Consider the following 18,876-nt stretch of genomic DNA (forward strand, 5'->3'; position numbering starts at 1 on the left):
ACCCCCCGGAGAGTCCACTCAGACAGGTTGGTGGAACCGGCTTGCCAGGCAATGGAAATGGGAAAACCAAATCAACCCCCTCAGGTTGCAGGTCTGTTCTGCTTCGACCCACAAAGAATCCAGTCCGTTCTGGGCCTGGCCTCTCTCATTAGCAGGGCAGACAGCTATGCACACAAAGACAGAGCTCACCTTCTGGACCCAAATGGACTCTTCTGCCCTGTGATTGGTGAGGCCAGGGAAACAAACCCTATAAATACTGGTGGGTCCTCCCCTTCCCCTTACTGCTGGGGCTTGTTGCTGTCTGGGAGGAGCTGCTTTCCAGGCCTGGCTCCCTTGACTGATGCTAGGATGTGCTTGGGGCTTCCAAGACTGGGTTTGGCAGCTCTGGGGGATTTGCTTGCAGGGACTGAGGCCTCAGCCAAGGGCTCAGTAGAACTAGGTGGTTCAAACATATGGGCCAAAGTGAGGTCTCTGCTGAGAGCTTTAGAAGGGGCTTGGGAACACATGGAAATTACTCATGCCTGCAGTTTGGGTTCTGCACAGGACATCCACATCAGCTGTGCCATTCTGTGCCTGGCCTGAAATGTGTCCCCAGCTCTGTCCCTTTGCTGATCTCCCTGCCTGTCGCCCCTTTCAGGGCTTGCTCCAAGGCTGGAGCTGAGCTCACCTGCTAGGCTAGGGGCAGCTGATTGTCAAACTGCAGGGGTTAGGTTATGTGATGCTCAGTGGCTGGGGTTTCACAACTGTGAGCTGGGATCCTATCCCAAATGGCAAGTGAAACCACAACAGCCTCCTAAAGCACTGGGAGGCGGAACTAATCACAGCCTAGAGAACTGGGGAGATGGCCGGCCAATGGGCTGGGGGGGTATAGGGGGAGTGCAGACCCCTAGTACTGGCACTAAGTGTGGGAGAACAGGGGCAGCTTTTCAGAAGATTTCTGGTGTGGGGCATGGAGAGCATCGCCTGCCCCACAGAGCAGCATGAGAAGAACGAGGCAATTATTGCCTTCCTAACAATTGTCTCCCTAGTCGGGTGGGGCAGCAAAGAGATAATGGATCATACAGCCCTATTTAAGTCTGGAGGGGATAACTGCCCCCCTTGCCCATAACAACTGATGTCCCTGGAGGACACCCCCTTTGTCCCGGGAGCCTTCGACTGGTGCTGTGTTGTTTTAGGGTGGCTGAGTGCAGCTGCCTGGCCTGACACTTCCAGGGGAGCTCAGGACCCAGGGGGCCCTGTGGGCAGCCCCCAGCACAGGGCCTTTGCCTTCGGCTCGGTTGGTTTTATAACAGTGATGGCTCAGCTCTGACACCTCCTGGCGCCGAGGGGACAAGGACCAGGAGCGGGAAGCTGAGCTGGAGCAGAGCTACAGTGCCCGCCTGGGTTCTGGGGGGAGAGCGCTCCGCTCACACCCGGCTACGGTGGCTCTCTAGAGCCCCAAGAGAGCGGGACAGGATGCGCTTGGGGGGTGGGACTTGGGGGGCAAAGCCAGCGGGTGGCTTGAGTTCAATCTGAATAATGGCTCCTGGGGCAGGACTCATCCCGGGTCCGCTCCCCTGTGCCCCGTTTTCCCTCGGCTCAGCAGGGCTGGGCTGGCCCCACAGCAGAACACTGGGTCTCGGGAGCTCTGCTGAGGTGGAGGCAGGCAGGAAGCTGCGTCTCTGCCCCAGGGGCTGGCGTCGGGCCTGCAGGTGGCTCCGCTCTGTGGTTCCAGCAAGGTGGATTTGAGGAAATCTGGCACTTTCTCAGCTGTGCCCCGAAAGGGAAGCGACGGGCAGGCTGGTGGCTAGAACGCCCAGCTGGGCAGGGAACACAGGACTCGGGCCTGGCGCTGGCACTCAGTTTATTGCTGCAGGGTCTGTAGGGGTCTGGAAGTTGCGTTGGCAGGGGCGGCCAGTGAAAGGGGTCTAATGATGGGCTGTCCCGTGATAAAGGGGCGGCTTCCTTTCAGCTCCTGTGGCGCTGGGCCCGCTCGTTATACAGCATCTGAAACGCAAACAAGCTGAGCGGTCACGGGCAGGCTAGGGGACACCTTTCTCGAAGCTTTGGGCACAGACTGGACTCAGACTTACCCCTTTCCCTGCCCCATGTTCTGCTGAAAACCCCATTTCCCATATGCTCCGGGGACCCTGTGCCGGCCCCATTCCAGCTCTGTGCGGGGAACCCGGAGTTGGGGGAGTTTCAGGCTCAGCACCAGCCCGTGCCCAGTTTCCCTGTCCCGTAGGAAAGCTGGGAAGCAGCCAGGTACCCGGGTCCTTCCCTGGTGAAGCAGGGCACGGTGCCCTGGATACGCGTGAGGCCGGTGCAGTGGTCTGTGCTGGCCGTCAGGGCGTGGCACACCCCTCCCGACGGGCTTGGTGCAGCCAGGTACCCGGGTCCTTCCCTGGTGCCCCTGGATATGCGTGAGGCCGGTGCAACGGTCTGTGCTGGCCGTCAGGGTGTGGCACAACCCTCCCGACGGGCCTGGTGCAGCCAGGTACCCGGGTCCTTCCCTGGTGCCCCTGGATATGCGTGAGGCCGGTGCAGAGGTCTGTGCTGGCCGTCAGGGCGTGGCACACCCCTCCTGACGGGCCTGGTGCAGCCAGGTACCCGGGTCCTTTCCTGGTGCCCCTGGATACGCATGAGGCCTGTGCAGTGATCTGTGCTGGCCGTCAGGGCATGGCACACCCCTCCCGATGGGCTCGGTGCAGCCGGAGCCGGGAGCACTCGCTCGGCCCTGCACCCCCCCGTGCGCAGGGATTAGCTGCATAACTGGTACCTTCCTCTGGGTGTACGCAGCGCATCGCACACGTCCTAAAGCAGCACTTCTTCCTCCCAGGGCACGCGCGGTCACTGTCACACTCTGGGGGGGCTGCGTGTCGACACTTTGCTGGGTCCGGTGGGCAGGTGCCAGGCTTTTCTGCAGCAGGAGGAGATCAGGCGGCCTTGTATGGGGGGGCGTTAGGGGGCCGGTGGACTCAGGCGCGTGGTAGCACCCATGGATCCCAGCACCCAGGGGTGGCTGGGGACACTGACTGCCCAGATCCATGTTCTGATTGGCTGGCTGGACCTTGCTGAGGATGTCGCACCCCGGTGCTGGCTCCCAGCGGAGCTAGGACGGGCCCTCAGCATCCTGGGTGCATTGTGGTAGAGGAGATGACAGGGAGCAAGGGGCTGCCAGGCTGGGGTGGGGAGAAGCAGCCGGAGGAGGGAGTCCAGTGACCCCTGCAAACTGCCCCTCCTGCCCCCAGGTGCCAAGCGCCCTCTCTGCAGCAGACCAGGACCCTCCAGCTACTCTCTAGGGCACAGTAACTCCAGCCGCAGGGGACGCAGGAGGAAGGGAAGGGGTTGGTTGGCCACAGGCTGATGCCGGACGGGGGCTGGTGGGAGAAGGTCCCAGCCGGCAGGAGACTTTCACCCTAAGAGGGAGGGGGTTAAGCTGTGAGAACTCTGCCAGTCGGGGAAGGCCATTGGTCACGCTGTGCATGGGAGCACTCAGCTGTGGCTCACCGCTGGGCTCCCTCGGCTGCTTCCTGACGGGGGTTAAGACAACACATAGGAGACACCCCCTCAAAGGGCCCTCTGCTGCCACTGGAGAAGCCACCCATCTGTGTGGCTCCTGGACCCCTCCAGACGGGGTGAGCTGGCTCCCCCCTCATGAGTGGAGCTCCCACTCTGAGCTGCATGGGTGTCTGTGTCCATAAAACCCCCGACAGGTCCCCCACAGCTCCCCCAAATCCTGCTGACTTCCCACCACAGATCTCCCAAGGATCTGCCTCCCAGCTCTTGCTCTCCTGACAGAAAAGCTCTCGGTGCATGCGGCAGGGGAGGCAAGGAGGAATCATTTCACAATGTCTGATGGTGGCACGGAGAGGCCAGGGCCCTGTGGGGCTGGACGCTGGCCACACACAGGCCCTGCCCCGAGAGCTCAGAGTCTGCGTGTGGGGCAGGGCTCAGCTCTGGAGACGCTATCACTGAGGGACTAAATTTACCTGCAGAGATTGGGGACATGCACACGTGACCACACCCATTACTGCAGCACTTCTGCCCCCTGGGACACTCCTCATCCTCCCCACATTGCTCCACACAAAGGCCTGCCCCTTGGGGCTCTGGACAAAGGCCGGGTCTCCCTGGAACACAGAACAGCCCCATGACACGGGCTCAGCCTAGGAGTGAAGAGACTCCGGCCCTCGGCATCTTGAGCTGGGAGCTCCCCATGGGAAGAGGGCCCAGGAAAGAGAGAAGCAGTTTGAGTAGAAACTCAGAGCCCCTGGGGCCTGGGGGGCAGCGGGATCATCCAGGGCTGGTTAATGGGGCTGTGGTCCTGCCCCTTCCCTGAGCGACCCCGACCCCGACCCCGACCCCTCCTCCCCTCCGGGCCCTGCATGGAGGGGAATGTCTGCATCTGGGGCAGGGCTGACCTGTCCTGAGCTCACCTCCGGTGATTGCTGTCATGCAGACGTGGCCACACCCATTGCTGCAGCACTTCTGTCCCCGGGGACACTCCTCATCAGCAAAGCACAACTCCACGCACGACCCAAAGCCCTGGGGCCTTGGGCAGACGCCTGCAACACAGAGTGGCCATGTGCCCATGAGACACCGGGCCCGCTGGAGCCTAACGACTCCAGATGGGAACGGGGGACCTACGGCAATGGGCCCCTTCCAGTTCAAGGTCCCAGGCCTTATCGTCAAAGAGCTCAGGGCCTGGGCCCTGCATATCTAACCAAGCCTAGACTGCTGGGATGGAGCTGCCCCATGAGGGTAAAGCTCGTAGGGGCAGGAGACAGAGCTGCCTTGGGGCTGGCCCCAGACTGTAACAAGCTCCCCCAGAAGTGAGGGGCCACCCCAAACCTCCCCCCGTCCCCTGCTGCCCAGGCCAGGCGCACTGCTCTGACCAACTTCCTCCAGTATAAACACACAGCAGCACAGGCACAGAAACCCCTGTGACGAAAAGAACAGGAGGACTTGTGGCACCTTAGAGACTAACCAATTTATTTGAGCATAAGCTTTCGTGAGCTACAGCTCACTTCATCGGATGCGGGACTGTTCTTAATGTTTTCTCTGAATAGTGTGCGGGTGCCTCAGTTTCCCCATGCAGTTCTTAAGTGTCTAGGTGGTGAGGTAAGGGTGTATGATCCTTGCAGAGCCCGAGAGGGCAGGTGTGTGCAGGGGTCTGGACACAGAGAATGGCCGACACCCTGTTTCCTGGCAATGGATGGCCTGGGCCCTTCCCCCCTGCAAGGTGAGAGCTAAAGGGTTGGAGAACAAAGGAATCCGGTGACCTCCTGGCCCGGGAAAGGGACAAAGCCCAGAGGAGGAGGGGCTGGAGGGGGAGTCAGTTTGGGGCTGGCTGCAGACGAGGAGTGAAGGGCAGACATGGTTGTCTGGCTCACTGCCCCCCAAAATGGACCCAGCTGAGGGGTCCTGTTCTCCGTACGTACAAGCTCTGTTTTAGACCGTGTTCCTGTTGTCTAATAAACCTTCTGTGTTCCCAGCTGGCTGAGAGTCCCGTCTGACTGCGGAGTTGGGGGGCAGGACCCTCTGGCTTCCCCAGGACCCCGCCTGGGCGGACTGGCTGTGGGAAGTGCACGGAGGGGCAGAGGAGGCTGAATGCTCCGAGGTCAGACCCAGGAAGGTGGAAGCTGTATGAGCTGTGTGTCCTGCAGACAAGCTGCTCCCAGAGAGGAGACTTCCCCAGAGTCCTGACTGGCTTCGTAGGGTGCAGTTCCAGAGCATCGCCCGGGGACCCCGTGACAACCCCAAATGATCAAAATAAATGAGCAACAACTTGGCTAGCACAGACTGTCCCCTGCCTGGGGAGCGAGCCAGCCATGGGAGAGATGTCAGGCATGTCGCCTCCCGCACTCCAGGCACCAGGGCAGGACGGAACCTGGCTGGGACAGAGCTCGACCCAAGCGGGTAAAAGGGTCCTGGCCAGGAGAGAAACACCCCTGCCAGCTTCGGCAGAGACACTGACGTCTGGGACCTGGGAGAGGCGGGATCGGTCAGACCTGGCCAGTGCTGGCATGCAGGGCAGGGCTCCCCGGAGAGGGCCTGACGCTGAGGGCTAGACCTTCATATCAGCCCTGCACGGCCTGTGAGCAGTGACTGCAGCTGGAACCCTCCCTTGCCCATGCACAGTGATACCAAGGCTCCTTTCCCTGGCATGTGGGCCCGACCAAGCAGTGCCCCTTTGCACGCCAGTCCATGGCCTGTGCAGGCCCACACTCCATGCTGCCCCCCAGGCTCTAGGTCTAGCCTCACCTCGAGGGACTTTCTGGCAGACACGGCCACAGCCATTGCTTCTGCACCTTTGTCCTCTGGGACACTCCTCGTCAGCTCTGCATTCGTCCACGCACGAGTCAGTGGGGCCATCCCCAGACTTGTCCCCTCTCTCTGTAACACAGCAGGGGGCCCAGATGCCCGATCACCAGGGGTGCGCAGAGCCCAGGGAGCCCCAGGGCAGGGGAAGGGAGCATGCACGTACCTGTGCGCACGGCCACACACTCCCGGCGGCACCCCGTGTCGCAGCACTTCTCGTGTCTCTCGCACACATGGTCGTCCAGGCACTGGTGTGAACGGGGCTGCCTCGGGTCGCTGCAGGCCTCTGCCCTGGGACAGGCACCGGGATGCTCTGGGGACGGGACAAGAGAGGGACAATGAACCCCTCCGTGGCAGGCGGGGGACCCTCCATATCAACCTGTAATGAGAACTGCCCACGGGGAGGGTCCCAGCTAGACTCTCGGGCCCCTCCAGCCCAAGCCCTCTGCAGACACATGCTCACTCCTGGCCCCTGCACCCCCATCCACCCTCTCTCTGCCGCACTGCCCTGGCATAGGGTCCTTTCTCTCCCTGGACTGCCAGTCTGGCCTGGGGATGAATGGGGCTGGTCCCGGGGGGGTGTCTCTGCAGCCTAGCTGGGTACCTTTGTAGTGGGGGACACAGCGCATGGCACAGCCGCTGAAGCAGCATTTCTCCTGCCTGGGGCAATCCCGGTCATGAGCGCAGGCGTCCTGCTCGCTGCACGGCACCAGTGTTTGCCAGGGCTTCTGCTTGGGGCACGCGCCGGGTTTCTCTGACAAGAGAGGGTGGGAAGGGCAGGTTTGGAGGCTGCTGGATAGAGGGTGTCACAGTGGGGACCCACCACACCCACCCCAGGGGGAGGGCACAGCCAGCCCATCCTGCTGCACCCACCGGCCCCTCGGAACTGCACTGGGGGATTCTTAGGGCTGGCTCTCCGGCCTGGCCCTGGAGTCCAGAGGCCTGACACAGCGGGCTGCAGCTCCCCACCACCCAGCCTCGCTCAGCAGCTGCAGATCCTGACCCAGAGGTGCACAAAGCCTGTGGAACGGCTGCTTAGCGGCAGGCTCCACACCTTGCGCCCGGCACCCCCATGCTTGAGGCGGGGCTCCTGGCCCCTCGGTGCGCTGCAACCCCGGTGCTCTCTGCTCACACCTGGAGCGCAGGTAGCACCTGGCGCAGGGGTGGGGAGGTCTCCAGCTGCCCCTTGCCCACAGCCGCTGGCGTGAACCCTTTCCTGCGGGGGATTCACCAGCGGGGCAAGGTAGCTCCAGTGGATGCTAACGGGGGTGACAGCCCCATGCTGGAGTGAGGGGAGCCCAGCTCCTGCCGCTCTGTTACCTCTCTCTGGGGCTTGGCATGTCCGGCCACACCCACTCTCACAGCACTTCTGGTTCCCCGCACACTCCTTGTCCCCTGCGCATGAGGACCTGCACAAGGGGGACTCGGACACGATCCCGTCTGTCAGGGGGCAGATGCCGGGCTTCTCTGGAAAGCAGAAGGCAGAGGAGTGAGGGGGCTCACTGGGGTCTCGTGATGGGACGAGCACCCTCCCCACCACTGGTCGTTCTGTCGTGATGTCACAGTCACGGGGCTCCTTGTTTTCGCAGGCTGAGCCCTGGGCCCTGTCTGTCTCCACAGACATGGTGGCTCCGTGGCCCTATGCCTGGGAGCTTGTCTGAGCGCCTTGGGCACATGCCAGGCTGGCCTATCCCAGCCACCCCGACAAACCCGTAGGGACTGGTTCTGCCCGGTCTCTCCCCAGCGTCTCACTTGCCCAGGTGAGGGGCTGCCTGCAGGGCAATCTGAACCTGCCTCCTACCTTCCGAAGGGGCCAAGCACTCGTGGTCACAGCCCTGCAGGCAGCACTTCTGGGCCCTGGGGCACTCGCCGTCCCCTCGGCATCTGGCTTTGCACTCATAGCTGATGTAGAGCCCGTTGCGCACGGGGCAGAATCCAGGCTTCCCTGGGCAGAAAGAGGTCAAGGGCAGTCACAGAGCTGGCCAGAGGGAGGCCAGGGGGGCGAGGGAGGGGTCTGAGCCCACCGGGGAAGGGAGCGTCCCTGGCCCAAGCTGCCTGTGATCAGGTGGAAGGGCTGGGTGCTAGGAGCTGGGTGCTGCTGACGTGGGGAGCGTGGGATGCTGGCGCACTGGCAGCGCCAGGGGGTCATTGGGACCCTGTGTGCCCTTCTCTCTGCACCGGGGGCCAGTTGCCTGTGGGGAGGGGGATTCCCTGGGCCCGGTGGTGCTGGCGAGTCACCTCAGAGGCAGAGAGCCCAGGCGGGTGGGACCCCGGGCCAAGGCACAAGGCTGCCGCGCAGGGCCTGAAGACGGCCCGGGAGTGTGCCTGAGCCTGCCACGCTGCCCCCACCTACTGTGGCTCCAAACGCGGGGCGTGTATGTGACGAAGCGGGACTGTTCTTAATGTTTCCTCTGAATATTGTGGGGGTGCCTCAGTTTCCCCTAGGCAGTTCTTAAGTATCTAGGTGGTGGGAGAAGGGTGTATGATCGTTGCAGAGCCCTAGAGGGCAGGTGTGTGCAGGGGTCTGGCTCTGCAACGATCATACACCCTTATCCCACCACCTAGATACTTAAGAACTGCCTAGGGGAAACTGAGGCACCCCCACACTATTCAGAGGAAACATTAAGAACAGTCCCGTTTCGTCACAGTGGGACTGTCTCTCCCCGGGTGAGGGCGCTGCAGGCGTGGCCCCAGCCACTCCTGCGGTATTTCTGGTTCTCCGCCGGCCCCACGGCTCCTTGTTCAGTGGCCGGGCAGGCTGCCGGCTGGAACACGGGGTGGCCCAAGGCAGTCGGACCCTGATGAGCCCCTACTGCCTGCATGTGGGGAGGGAGAGGCGACCTCAGGGAAATGGACCCACTGGGACAGGCAGAGACCAGAGGCCCCTTTGTAGGCCCAGCCTCTAGCCCCTGTTCCTGTCCACCGCTCGTGCGGTCCTGTCAGTGCGTTCCCAATGCTGCCATAGGGCTGTCACTGCCATTCCTCCAGCACGGGCACGGACACTCACCGCTGCCCTGTGCTGGGCATGTCTGGCGGCACCGATGGCTGCAGCATCTCTCTGCTCTCGGGCAGTCCTGGTCACTGCGACATCTCTGCCCACCGTGCCCCTCGGGGGCGGCTGGGCCAGCGCCGGGTTCCTCTGCAACACAGAGCGGTCACAGGGCAGTGACGCCCCATCCAGACAAGCCCTAACGCTCCAGCTGGTATCGGGGGGATGGCAGGGAATGGGGCTGACAAAAGACCCTGCTCTCTCCTCAATCCAGCCTCAGCCCTTGAGTTCCAGCCTTTCCCCACCCACTGCACTGAGACCTTTTCGTTCCCAGGATGGTAACTTAGGAGGAAAAGGCCCGGTTGCCTCTGTCCTCAGCCCCTGTCATGGGCACCCCACTCTCCCCATATGCCGTCAGAGCTCTCTGCTCACTGCCTGTCCCTCTAGTCCCTCCCTGCTCCTCCTCCCGGTGCCCTTCGCCAGCCAGTAACTCTGGGTACCCCCCACATAAAGGTCACGGGCTCCAGAGAATCCCAGCCCCTGCACCAGGAAACTGGCCTTCGAGCCATCGGCCCCTGGGAGGGAGTGACGGGGTGGGCAGCGGGTGCCCCTGGAGCAGCCCACGTGGGCACGTGCCGTCTCACCTGCCGTGGGGGAAGGCGGTGCACAGACGTAGCTGGAGCCCATCCTGCAGCACTTGTCTCTCTTGTGGCAGTCGCTGTCCTGCTGGCACAGCGTCAGGGGCGGCCCCTCGTCTCTGATTTTAAATGCTGGGCAAAGCCCCGGTTTCTCTGGAACACAGGCCAGGCGCGTGGCAGTGAGGCCCTGCCCAGTCACAGAGCTGCCCCAGCCAAGTCCCAGCGACTCCATGAGGGAATGGGGGGGCAGGTAGGGGCGTTCTTGGGGAAATGGGCCAGGCCCGGCCTGAAGGGCGGCCCAGAACCAGTCCCCTGGCCTGCTGCCTTGGCACCTTCCATGGCCTCTCCTTGCCCTTTGCTCTCTGAGGTCGCCCCCTCTCTGCCCTGTGACCCACATCTGGCTTGGGCCCTGGCACGTCCAGTCCTCTCCCCCAGACCCCTCCCTGCCCCAAGCCCTGCCCTCAGCTGCCCGTCCCCCCTCTGCCTCAGCTCACGTGCCCTGCGTGCAGCCAGCGCTCCTGCCCCTTCTGTCCTCGCTCTTTGCTCCATCTTGGCCCTCGGTCCCAAGCTCTCTGGGCCCATGTCCTCTGCCCCCTGGCCCCCAGTGCTCTGTGCCCCACGTCCCCATTCCCAGACCCCTGGGACTGAGCTCCCTGCGGGAATGATGGCCTGAGTCTGAGCTGCTGGCTGGGGAGCAGGGACCATTCAGGACGTATGTGACGTTATTGACTTGAACTGGGACCATATAGAACATTGTTGCAACCAAGGTCCTGTAGTGGCACCAAATCTTGTATAAAGGGGGTCAAATAAGGTGTCTAAGACAAAGTTATTGTTTGCTGATTAGGATTATGCTGTCTGTATGCATGTATTATTTTTGTATTTAAAGATATAAGTATTGGCTCTGTACTGTCTGTATTCCAAACTTGTGCTGTGCTTCTGGGTGACACCCCAGACAAATTGGTGTCAGCTCTGCCTAGCCTGCTTGGTGGCCCATTAAGGACCATCCTCTATACAACTGACCCATTGAGAGAAGGCAGACACGCCTTGGGACTCAGGCAGGTGTGCAGGGACCTGCCTATGGACAGAACTCTGAGGTGTTTCCAGGCCATGGGATGGGCAGCTTGACCTTGGGACAAAGGAAGACAGACCACATGGCAAGAGACTGTACAAAGCTGCTGCAGCTCCTCCATCTGGTCTTCAGTCCTGCTTCCTACCTCTGGAGGGACTTGGCTACACTGAAGCTTTGACCCAAGGACTGAAAGACCCATCCCAGCTGGGGATGTTCTCCAGAGACTTGATTTGAACCTGCCGTTTATTCCATCACTGCTGCAAGCCTGATCTGAGAACTTTGCCATTACTGGATGTCATTGATTCCATTTAACCAATTCTAGCTCTCCTCTCTATCTTTTCCCTTTTATGAATAACCCTTTAGATTTTAGATTCTAAGGGATTGGCAACAGTGTGATTTATGGGTAAGATCTGATTTGTATTTTGACCTGGCTCTGGGGCTTGGTCCTTTGGGATCGAGGGAACCTTTTTTCTTTTACTGGGGTGTTGGTTTTCATAACCATCTGTCCCCATAACGAGGGGCACTGGTGGGGATGCTGGGAAACTGGAGTGTCTAAGGGAATTGCTTGTGTGACGTGTGGTTAGCCAGTGGGGTGAGACCGAAGTCCTCTCTGTCTGGCTGGTTGGGTTTGCCTCAGTGTGCAAAGGACCCCCGGCCTTGGGCTGTGGCTGCCCTGCTCGAAGCAATTTGTCCTGAATTGGCCCCTCTCCGTGGGATCCCGCCAGAACCAGCAGCATTACAACGTGTTTCTGCGGTGGGTCCTGGCTCGTGCCTACATGTCCCAAATGCCTCTCACCTGCTCAGCAGTGAGCCTCGCCTGTGTAGGGCCGGGCTCCGAGAAGGGCAGCAAACTCACCGTGCTGGGGGGCAAGGCAGGTGGGGCCACAGTGGAGGTGGCAGCATTTGGCGGCTCCTCCGCAGTCACTGTCCTGGGCGCAGGGGGATAGACAGGTCTCCTGGCTGGCCCCTGGGGCTCTGGCTGGGCACACTCCAGGTTTCACTGAGACAGAGCAGGCCAAAGGGTGAGACACACAGTGTGGTGAGAAGGGAGGGGCTGGAGAAATCAGCACCCGCCTCCCTCGTTGATCACTTGTGCGCCCTCTGCCCTGGCCTGTCCCTCCACTGGGAGCAGGGCTGCCCAGGAGAGCGGAGTCCTAGCCAGGGGAACCAGCCAGGGCAGTTCAGGAGCAAAGCGCTGGGGTAGTGCGTCTGCAAATGGCTGCACACATGCGAATCAGCTCCTGCCAGCGCTCCCCAGCAGGGCATCACAGAGGTGGGAGGCTAGGGTGACCAGATAGAAAGATCGGGACGGGGGTGGGGGGTAATAAGCACCTATATAAGAAAAAGCCCCAAATATTGGGACTGTCCCTATAAAATCGGGACATCTGGTCACCCTAGGGGATGTTTGCTGGGGATGGGGTTAACGGTGCCTTGCACAGAGCGAGCCCAGGGCTTGGGCACATGTTGCCAAGATGTTAAAAGGAGGCTTCCCTGGGCCATGCCACCTCTGTGTGCACAGGGTAACTAGCAACCCAAGCCCCAGCGGTTAGCAAGTCCCTCAGTGCCCAGTGGTCTCGGTCTATGGCTAGGGACGCACCGGCTCACTCTGGACAGGTGGACACACTGGGAAGGGGCAGAGATGAGCCAGAGAGAACGAGTCTGCGGCTGGAGGCTGCCCTGCAGGGAGCAACTGCAGAAGCTCCATCTGTTTAGTTTCTCAAGAAGGTTGAGGTGACTTGGTCACGGTCTGCAGCTGTCTGCACGGAGAGGGATTTCTGAGAGCAGTGGCTGGGAGCTGGGGCCCCACATGTTCAGGTTAGAAGCAAGGAGCAGGGCGGGGTGGTGGGTTCTGTCACTTGGGCGTTAGCTCAAGTCTGAACATCTCTCTCTCTGAGGTCTGCTCTAGGAGCTCTGGGCTGGGTGCAGGACTCCCCAGGCGAGGGTCTCTGGCTGTGCTATGCAGGAGGGCAGATGGGTCCCTACGGGTCTGGGGCACAGCGGGGCCAGCTGAATGCCCCCTGGACACAGCGGGTTCGAAATCCACCCGAATGTGCCTTTCTAAGGACTGATCCGCAACGGGCCCTGCACGAGGATCGGCTGCCTCTCACCGACAAGCTTCACGGCCACGCAGGCCAGGCCACAGCCGTTGCTGCAGCACTTCTGGGCGCCCGGGCAGTCGCTGTCGGAACGGCATCTCTCATCACAGGCACCGACGGCTCCTCCTGGTAACGCCGGGCAGACTCCAGGCCTCACTGCAAGACCCAACAGCCACACGGAGTGAGACCCAGCCCGCGCACTGAAGTGCAGCAGGGGGAGTGGGGGAGGGAAACAGGCCATGCTGGGAGAAGGAAGTTAGACCCCACAGCCTCTGTCCCCTTGTGCCCTTAGCCTCTGCACCGGTGCTCTTTGCGGAGAGAAGGCCCCATGTCCATGTTAAGGATCTGCCAGTCTCAGAGTCTCTGAGGCCAGCCGGGAGTCGGGATCATTCAGGGCAGGTTTATGGGACTGGGCTTCTGGCTCCTGACTGAGCGAGCCCCAGCCCCAGCTCAGGCAGGCAGCTCTCAGCCCTTGGGGAGCCCTGTACTCAGCTCATCCCGGGATCAGCACATGCGGCAGGGCTGAGCACAGAGATGCTGATGTGTAAGGTCTGAACATACCTTCAGTGATGACTCCCATGCAGACGTGACCACACCCGGTGCTGCAGCATTTCTGCCCCCTGGGGCACTGCGCATCCCTGGTGCACTTCTCCATACAGAGGCCAGGTCTCTGCAGCGTCGGGCAGATGCCGGGTCTCTCTGGAACACACAATGGGCGTGCGGCAGAGGCCCTGCCCAGTCACTGAGCTGCTTTCGTCTCCAAGTTGGTCAAGTTCCCCCCACAACTGCCATAAACAAACGACCCATTTCCCCGAGTTGGAGGGGCCAGAGTGGCAAGAAGCGAAGGCCTCCCTGCGGCCCGTCTCGGCAGGGAGCTGGCAAACATGTAGGGCCCAGTGAGGTCCCTCATGGGGAAGGGGGAGTGGAACAGAGAGGAAGCTGACAGGGCTCTAGAGACATGAATGGGGCTCTGCTGGGACCTCGCCAGGGGGTGGCAGGGGATTGCAGGGACCAAGGGAGGAGCGAGAGATTCAGGGCAGGAGGTGGATGGAGCAGGCGTCAGAAGCACACAGCTGGATCCCCTGTAGGTTTCAACCCCTGCCCCCCCCGGGGTGCTCCAGGGGGCTCTGCTCTGTCCCTGGGGGTGGAGTAGATGCTCAGGGTGCTGCTGTCAGAGCCACCCCAGCCAACACCTGATAACTCCATGTGGGAAAGAGGGGGTGTCCTGAGGGAAGGGGACAGAGCAGGACTGAAGGACCTCAGCTGCCCGGTAATGCCAAGTAACGATGGGCAAAGCCTGGATCGCGCTGCCCCTGTGTGCTGCCCCATTCTTCCTGCGTGGGACAAAACATAAGAACGGCCATACTGGGTCAGACATTTGTAAGTTCAACTTTCGTGATAAAGAGATTGCACTGCAGTCCTTGTATTAGGTGAATTGAAAAATACTATTTCTTTTGTTTTTTATAGTGCAAATATTTGTAATAAAAATATGAAGTGAGCACTGTACCCTTTGAAAATATTTGAAAATGTAGAAAACATCCAAAAATATTTAAATAAATGGTATCCACAGTATGCATCCGATGAAGTGAGCTGTAGCTCACGAAAGCTTATGCTCAAATAAATTGGTTAGTCGTAAAGGTGCCACAAGTCCTCCTGTTCTTTTTGCGAATACAGACTAACACGGCTGTTACTCTGAAACCTGTCATTATTGTTTATGTGACGCAGCAGGGAGCGGGGAGTGTTGACCTGGGAATGTGGCAGGGGAGTTTCAATGGGAGACCTGAGAGCCTGTAACCTGAGCCGGGATGGGGAGGGAGAGGTAACACCTCTGCCCGGGAATGTGAACAGAGGCTGCAGGAGGGAGCCTGCTGGGGGAGGGTTAGTTTCAGTTTGGGGCTGGGTGGAGGAACGCAGGGAACCCCAGGGCTGGGGTCTAAGCTCCCTGCTCCCCCAGAAGGACTTGACTGAGGGGTCCTGGTTGTACCCACAGCTCTGTTTGTTCCTGTTGTCCAATAAACCTTCTGTTTTACTGGCTGGCTGAGAGTCTCAGTGAATCCCAGGAAGAGGGGTGCAGGGCCCTGACTCCCCCACACTCTGTGACAGTTTAACAGCGTGACTAATCATGATAGATTTTTTTAATCTATCATGACAGCCCTAGTTTTCAGAGAACTATCCATGATGAGTCCAAGATCTCTTTCTTGGTGTTAACAGCTGTTTTAGATCCATCATTTTGTATGTACAGGTGGGATGATGTTTTCCAATGTGCATTACTTTGCATTTATCAACACTGAATTTCATCTGCCACTTTCTTGCCCAGTCATGCAGTTTTGTGAGGTCCCTTTGTAGCTCTTCACAGTCAGCTTTGGGCTTAACTATCTTAAGGAATTTTGTATTGTCTGTAAGTTTTGCCACCTCACTGTTTATCCCTTTTTCCAGGTCACTTATGAATACATTGAGACACCCTGCAGCTCCCTGGAGTGACCCTCTTCACCTACCAGGACAGGAGCTGTCGTTCCCCAGAGTCCAGCTCTGCCCCCCAGAAGGCAACTGGCTGAAGGCTGGGGCTGAGGGCGGCATTATTACCAAACCGATGGGGGCGAGGGATGGACACAGCTTGGATTCCTGCTGCCAATGGCACAGGGTGGGGTTTACCTTCGCCCTGCGCGGGGCACTCTGCACGACACCGATGGCTGCAGCATCTCTCTGCTCCTGGGCAGTCCCAGTCACTGCGGCATCTCTGCCCACCGTGCCCCTCGGGGGCGGCTGGGCCAGCGCCGGGTTCCTCTGCAACACAGAGTGGTCACAGGGCAGTGACGGCCCATCCAGACAAGCCCTAACGCTCCAGCTGGTATTGGGGGGGCGAGGGGAATGGGGCTGACTGGGGCTGGAGCCAGACCCAAAAGTGTCAGAATGTCCAATCTCCTTCTCCAGCCCCTGCTCCCGCTGGCCTCAGCCCCTCCCACATGTGTCCCCACCTCCCGAAGAGAGATCACACTGGGCAGGACAGGCCCCACCACAGACATGCACCAAATTGCTCTAGAGCCCCACGGCTCCCCCACACCTGAACACAAGCCCGGCTCCCTGCCCAGGCTGCCCTCTTCCTGCCCCCCTCTCCTGTTAGTGTTGGAGAGGCAATATGGAGTGGGCTGGAACCCTGGCCCCCTGGCTTGGAAGGACAAGCAGCCTTGGACCTAGGGTGGCAGATATCAGGTAATAAATGGGGCTGGGTCAGCAGAGATTCCCGTCGGGCTGTGTAACCCGGGACCCTTGAGCCCGTTCCCAGCTCCTCTTACCTTTGCTCTGCGCTGGGCACTCTGTACGACACCGATGGCTGCAGCACCTCTCTGCTCCCGGGCAGTCCCGGTCACTGCGACATCTCTGCCCAGTGTGCACCTCGGAGGCGGCTGGGCCAGATGTGTGGGTCCCTGTTACACAGAACAGCCCCATGGCAGTGAGACCCCGGCTGGGCACAGAGCCGCACCAGATGTAGCCTCACACCTCCATGGGAAAGGGGGTGTCCTGAGGGAACCAGGCCAGACCAGGAATGAAGGACCCCGGTGCCTGTCCTGTCCCGCTAGCTCTGTGTGCTGTTCATCACACTTAGCCCCCTCCCTGTCCAGCGTTATCCTTTCCCTTCCCTCAGCTCCGCACCCTGTTGTGACGAAGTGGGACTGTTCTTAATGTTTCCTCTGAATATTGTGGGGGTGCCTCAGTTTCCCCAAGGCAGTTCTTAAGTATCTAGGTGGTGGGGTAAGGGTGTATGATCGTTGCAGAGCCCTAGAGGGCAGGTGTGTGCAGGGGTCTGGACACAGAGAATGGCCGACACCCTGTTTCCTGGCCACTGATGGCCTGGCCCTTCCCCCCTGCAAGGTGAGAGCTAAAGGGTTGGAGAACAAAGGAATCTGGCGACCTCCTGGCCAGGGAAAGGGACAAAGCCCAGAGGAGGAGGGGCTGGAGGGGGAGTCAGTTTGGGGCTGGCTGGGGACGAGGAGTGAAGTGCTGATGCGGTTGTCTGGCTCACTGCCCCCAAAAATGGACCCGGCTGAGGGGTCCTGTTCTCTGTACCTACAAGCTCTGTGTTAGACCATGTCCCTGTCGTCTAATAAACCTCTGTTTTACTGGCTGGCTGAGAGTCCCGTCTGACTGTGAAGTTGGGGGGCAGGACCCTCTGGCTTCCCCAGGAGCCCGCCTGGGTGGACTCGCTGGGGGAAGTGCATGGAGGGCCAGAGGAGGCTGAATGCTCCGAGGTCAGACCCAGGAAGGTGGAAGCTGGGTGAGCTGTGTGTCCTGCAGACAGGCTGCTCACAGAAAGGAGACTTCCCCAGAATCCTGCCTGGCTTCGTAGGGAGCAGTCCCAGAGTATTGCCCCGGGACTCCATGACACCTGTAATGCCAGGTAATGATGGGCAAAGCCTGGATCTCCCTGTCCCTGGGTGCTGACCCATTCTAAAATCCCTGCAGCTCCCTGGAGTGACCATTTTCACCAACCAGGAGGGGAGCTGCTCTTCCCCAGAGTCCAGCTCTGCCCCCCAGAAGGCGACTGGCTGACAGCTGGGGCTGTGGGTGGCATTATTACCAAACCGATGGGGGTGAGGGATAGGATCTAGAAATCTAAATAATAAGATGGGTGAACTAGAGTGCGACGTATTAAATGAGGCTATTGATATAATAGGCATCACAGAAACTTGGTGGAATGAGGATAATCAATGGGACACAGTAATACCAGGGTACAAAATATATCGGAAGGACAGAACAGCTCGTGTTGGTGTGGGAGTGGCTCTATATGTGAAAGAAAGTGTAAAAAATCTTAAATGAACCAAACTGTACCACAGAATCTCCGTGGATAGTAATTCCATGCTCGAATAATAAGAATATAGCAGTAGGGATATATTACCGACCACCTGACCAGGATGGTGATAGTGACTGTGAAATGCTCAGGGAGCTTAGAGAGGCTATTAAAATAAAAAACTCGGTAATAATGGGGGATTTCAATTATGTATCCGCATGTTGACTGGGTACATGTCACCTCAGGACAGGATGCAGAGATAAAGTCTCTTGACACCTTAAATGACTGCTTCTTGAAGCAGCTAGCCCTGGAACCCACAAGGGGAGAGGCAATTCTTGATTTAGTCCTAAGTGGAGCACAGGATCAGGTCGAAGAGGTGAATATAGCTGGACCGCTTGGTAATAGTGACCATAATATAATTCAATTTAACATCCCTGGGCGGGGAAAACACCACAGTGGCCCCACACTGTAGCATTTAATTTCAGAAAGGGGAACTACACAAAAATGAGGAAGTTAGTTAAACAGAAGTTAAAAGGTACGGCGCCAAAAGTCAAATTCCTGCAAGCTCCATGGAAACTTTTTAAAGACACCATAATAGAGGCTCAACTTAAATGTGTATCCCAAATTAAAAAACATAGTACGAGAACCAAAAAAGTGCCACCATGGCTAAATAACAAAGTAAGAGAAGCAGTGAGAGGCAAAAAGGTATCGTTAAAAAAGTGGAAGTTAAATCCTAGTGAGGAATATATATATATATATATATAAACAGGAGCATAAACTCTGGTAAGAGAAGTGTAAAAATACAATTAGGAAAGCCAAAAAAGAATTTGAAGAACAGGTAACCAAAGACTCTAACAGTAATAGCAAACAATGTTTTAAGTACATCAGAAGCAGGAAGCTGCTAAACAACCAGTGGGGCCACTGGACGATCGAGGTGCTAAAGGAGCACTCAAGGATGCTAAGGCCATTGTGGAGAAGCTAAATTAATTCTTTGCATC

At 59.0% G+C, this 18,876-nt stretch overlaps 1 protein-coding gene across 1 annotated transcript; it reads right to left on the minus strand.

Moving 5' to 3' along the window:
- Nucleotides 1-1,836: 1,836 nt before the first annotated feature.
- On the minus strand, nt 1,837-16,539 carry LOC141997642 (uncharacterized). The gene is made up of 16 exons (XM_074970069.1): nt 16,386-16,539; nt 15,745-15,876; nt 13,654-13,791; nt 13,105-13,248; nt 11,853-11,996; nt 9,934-10,080; nt 9,308-9,439; nt 8,102-8,245; nt 7,621-7,767; nt 6,905-7,054; nt 6,467-6,613; nt 6,244-6,375; nt 4,416-4,544; nt 3,972-4,109; nt 2,759-2,899; nt 1,837-1,986 (listed from the first exon to the last, which is right to left on the minus strand). Exons 1-16 carry the CDS (start codon nt 16,537-16,539, stop codon nt 1,976-1,978), a joined length of 2,130 nt encoding a protein of 709 aa, XP_074826170.1. The 3' UTR covers nt 1,837-1,975.
- Between the last annotated feature and the right edge of the window lie 2,337 nt (nt 16,540-18,876).

Source organism: Natator depressus, chromosome 13 (genome assembly GCF_965152275.1).
Source record: "Natator depressus isolate rNatDep1 chromosome 13, rNatDep2.hap1, whole genome shotgun sequence".
NCBI classification, from domain to species: domain Eukaryota; kingdom Metazoa; phylum Chordata; order Testudines; family Cheloniidae; genus Natator; species Natator depressus.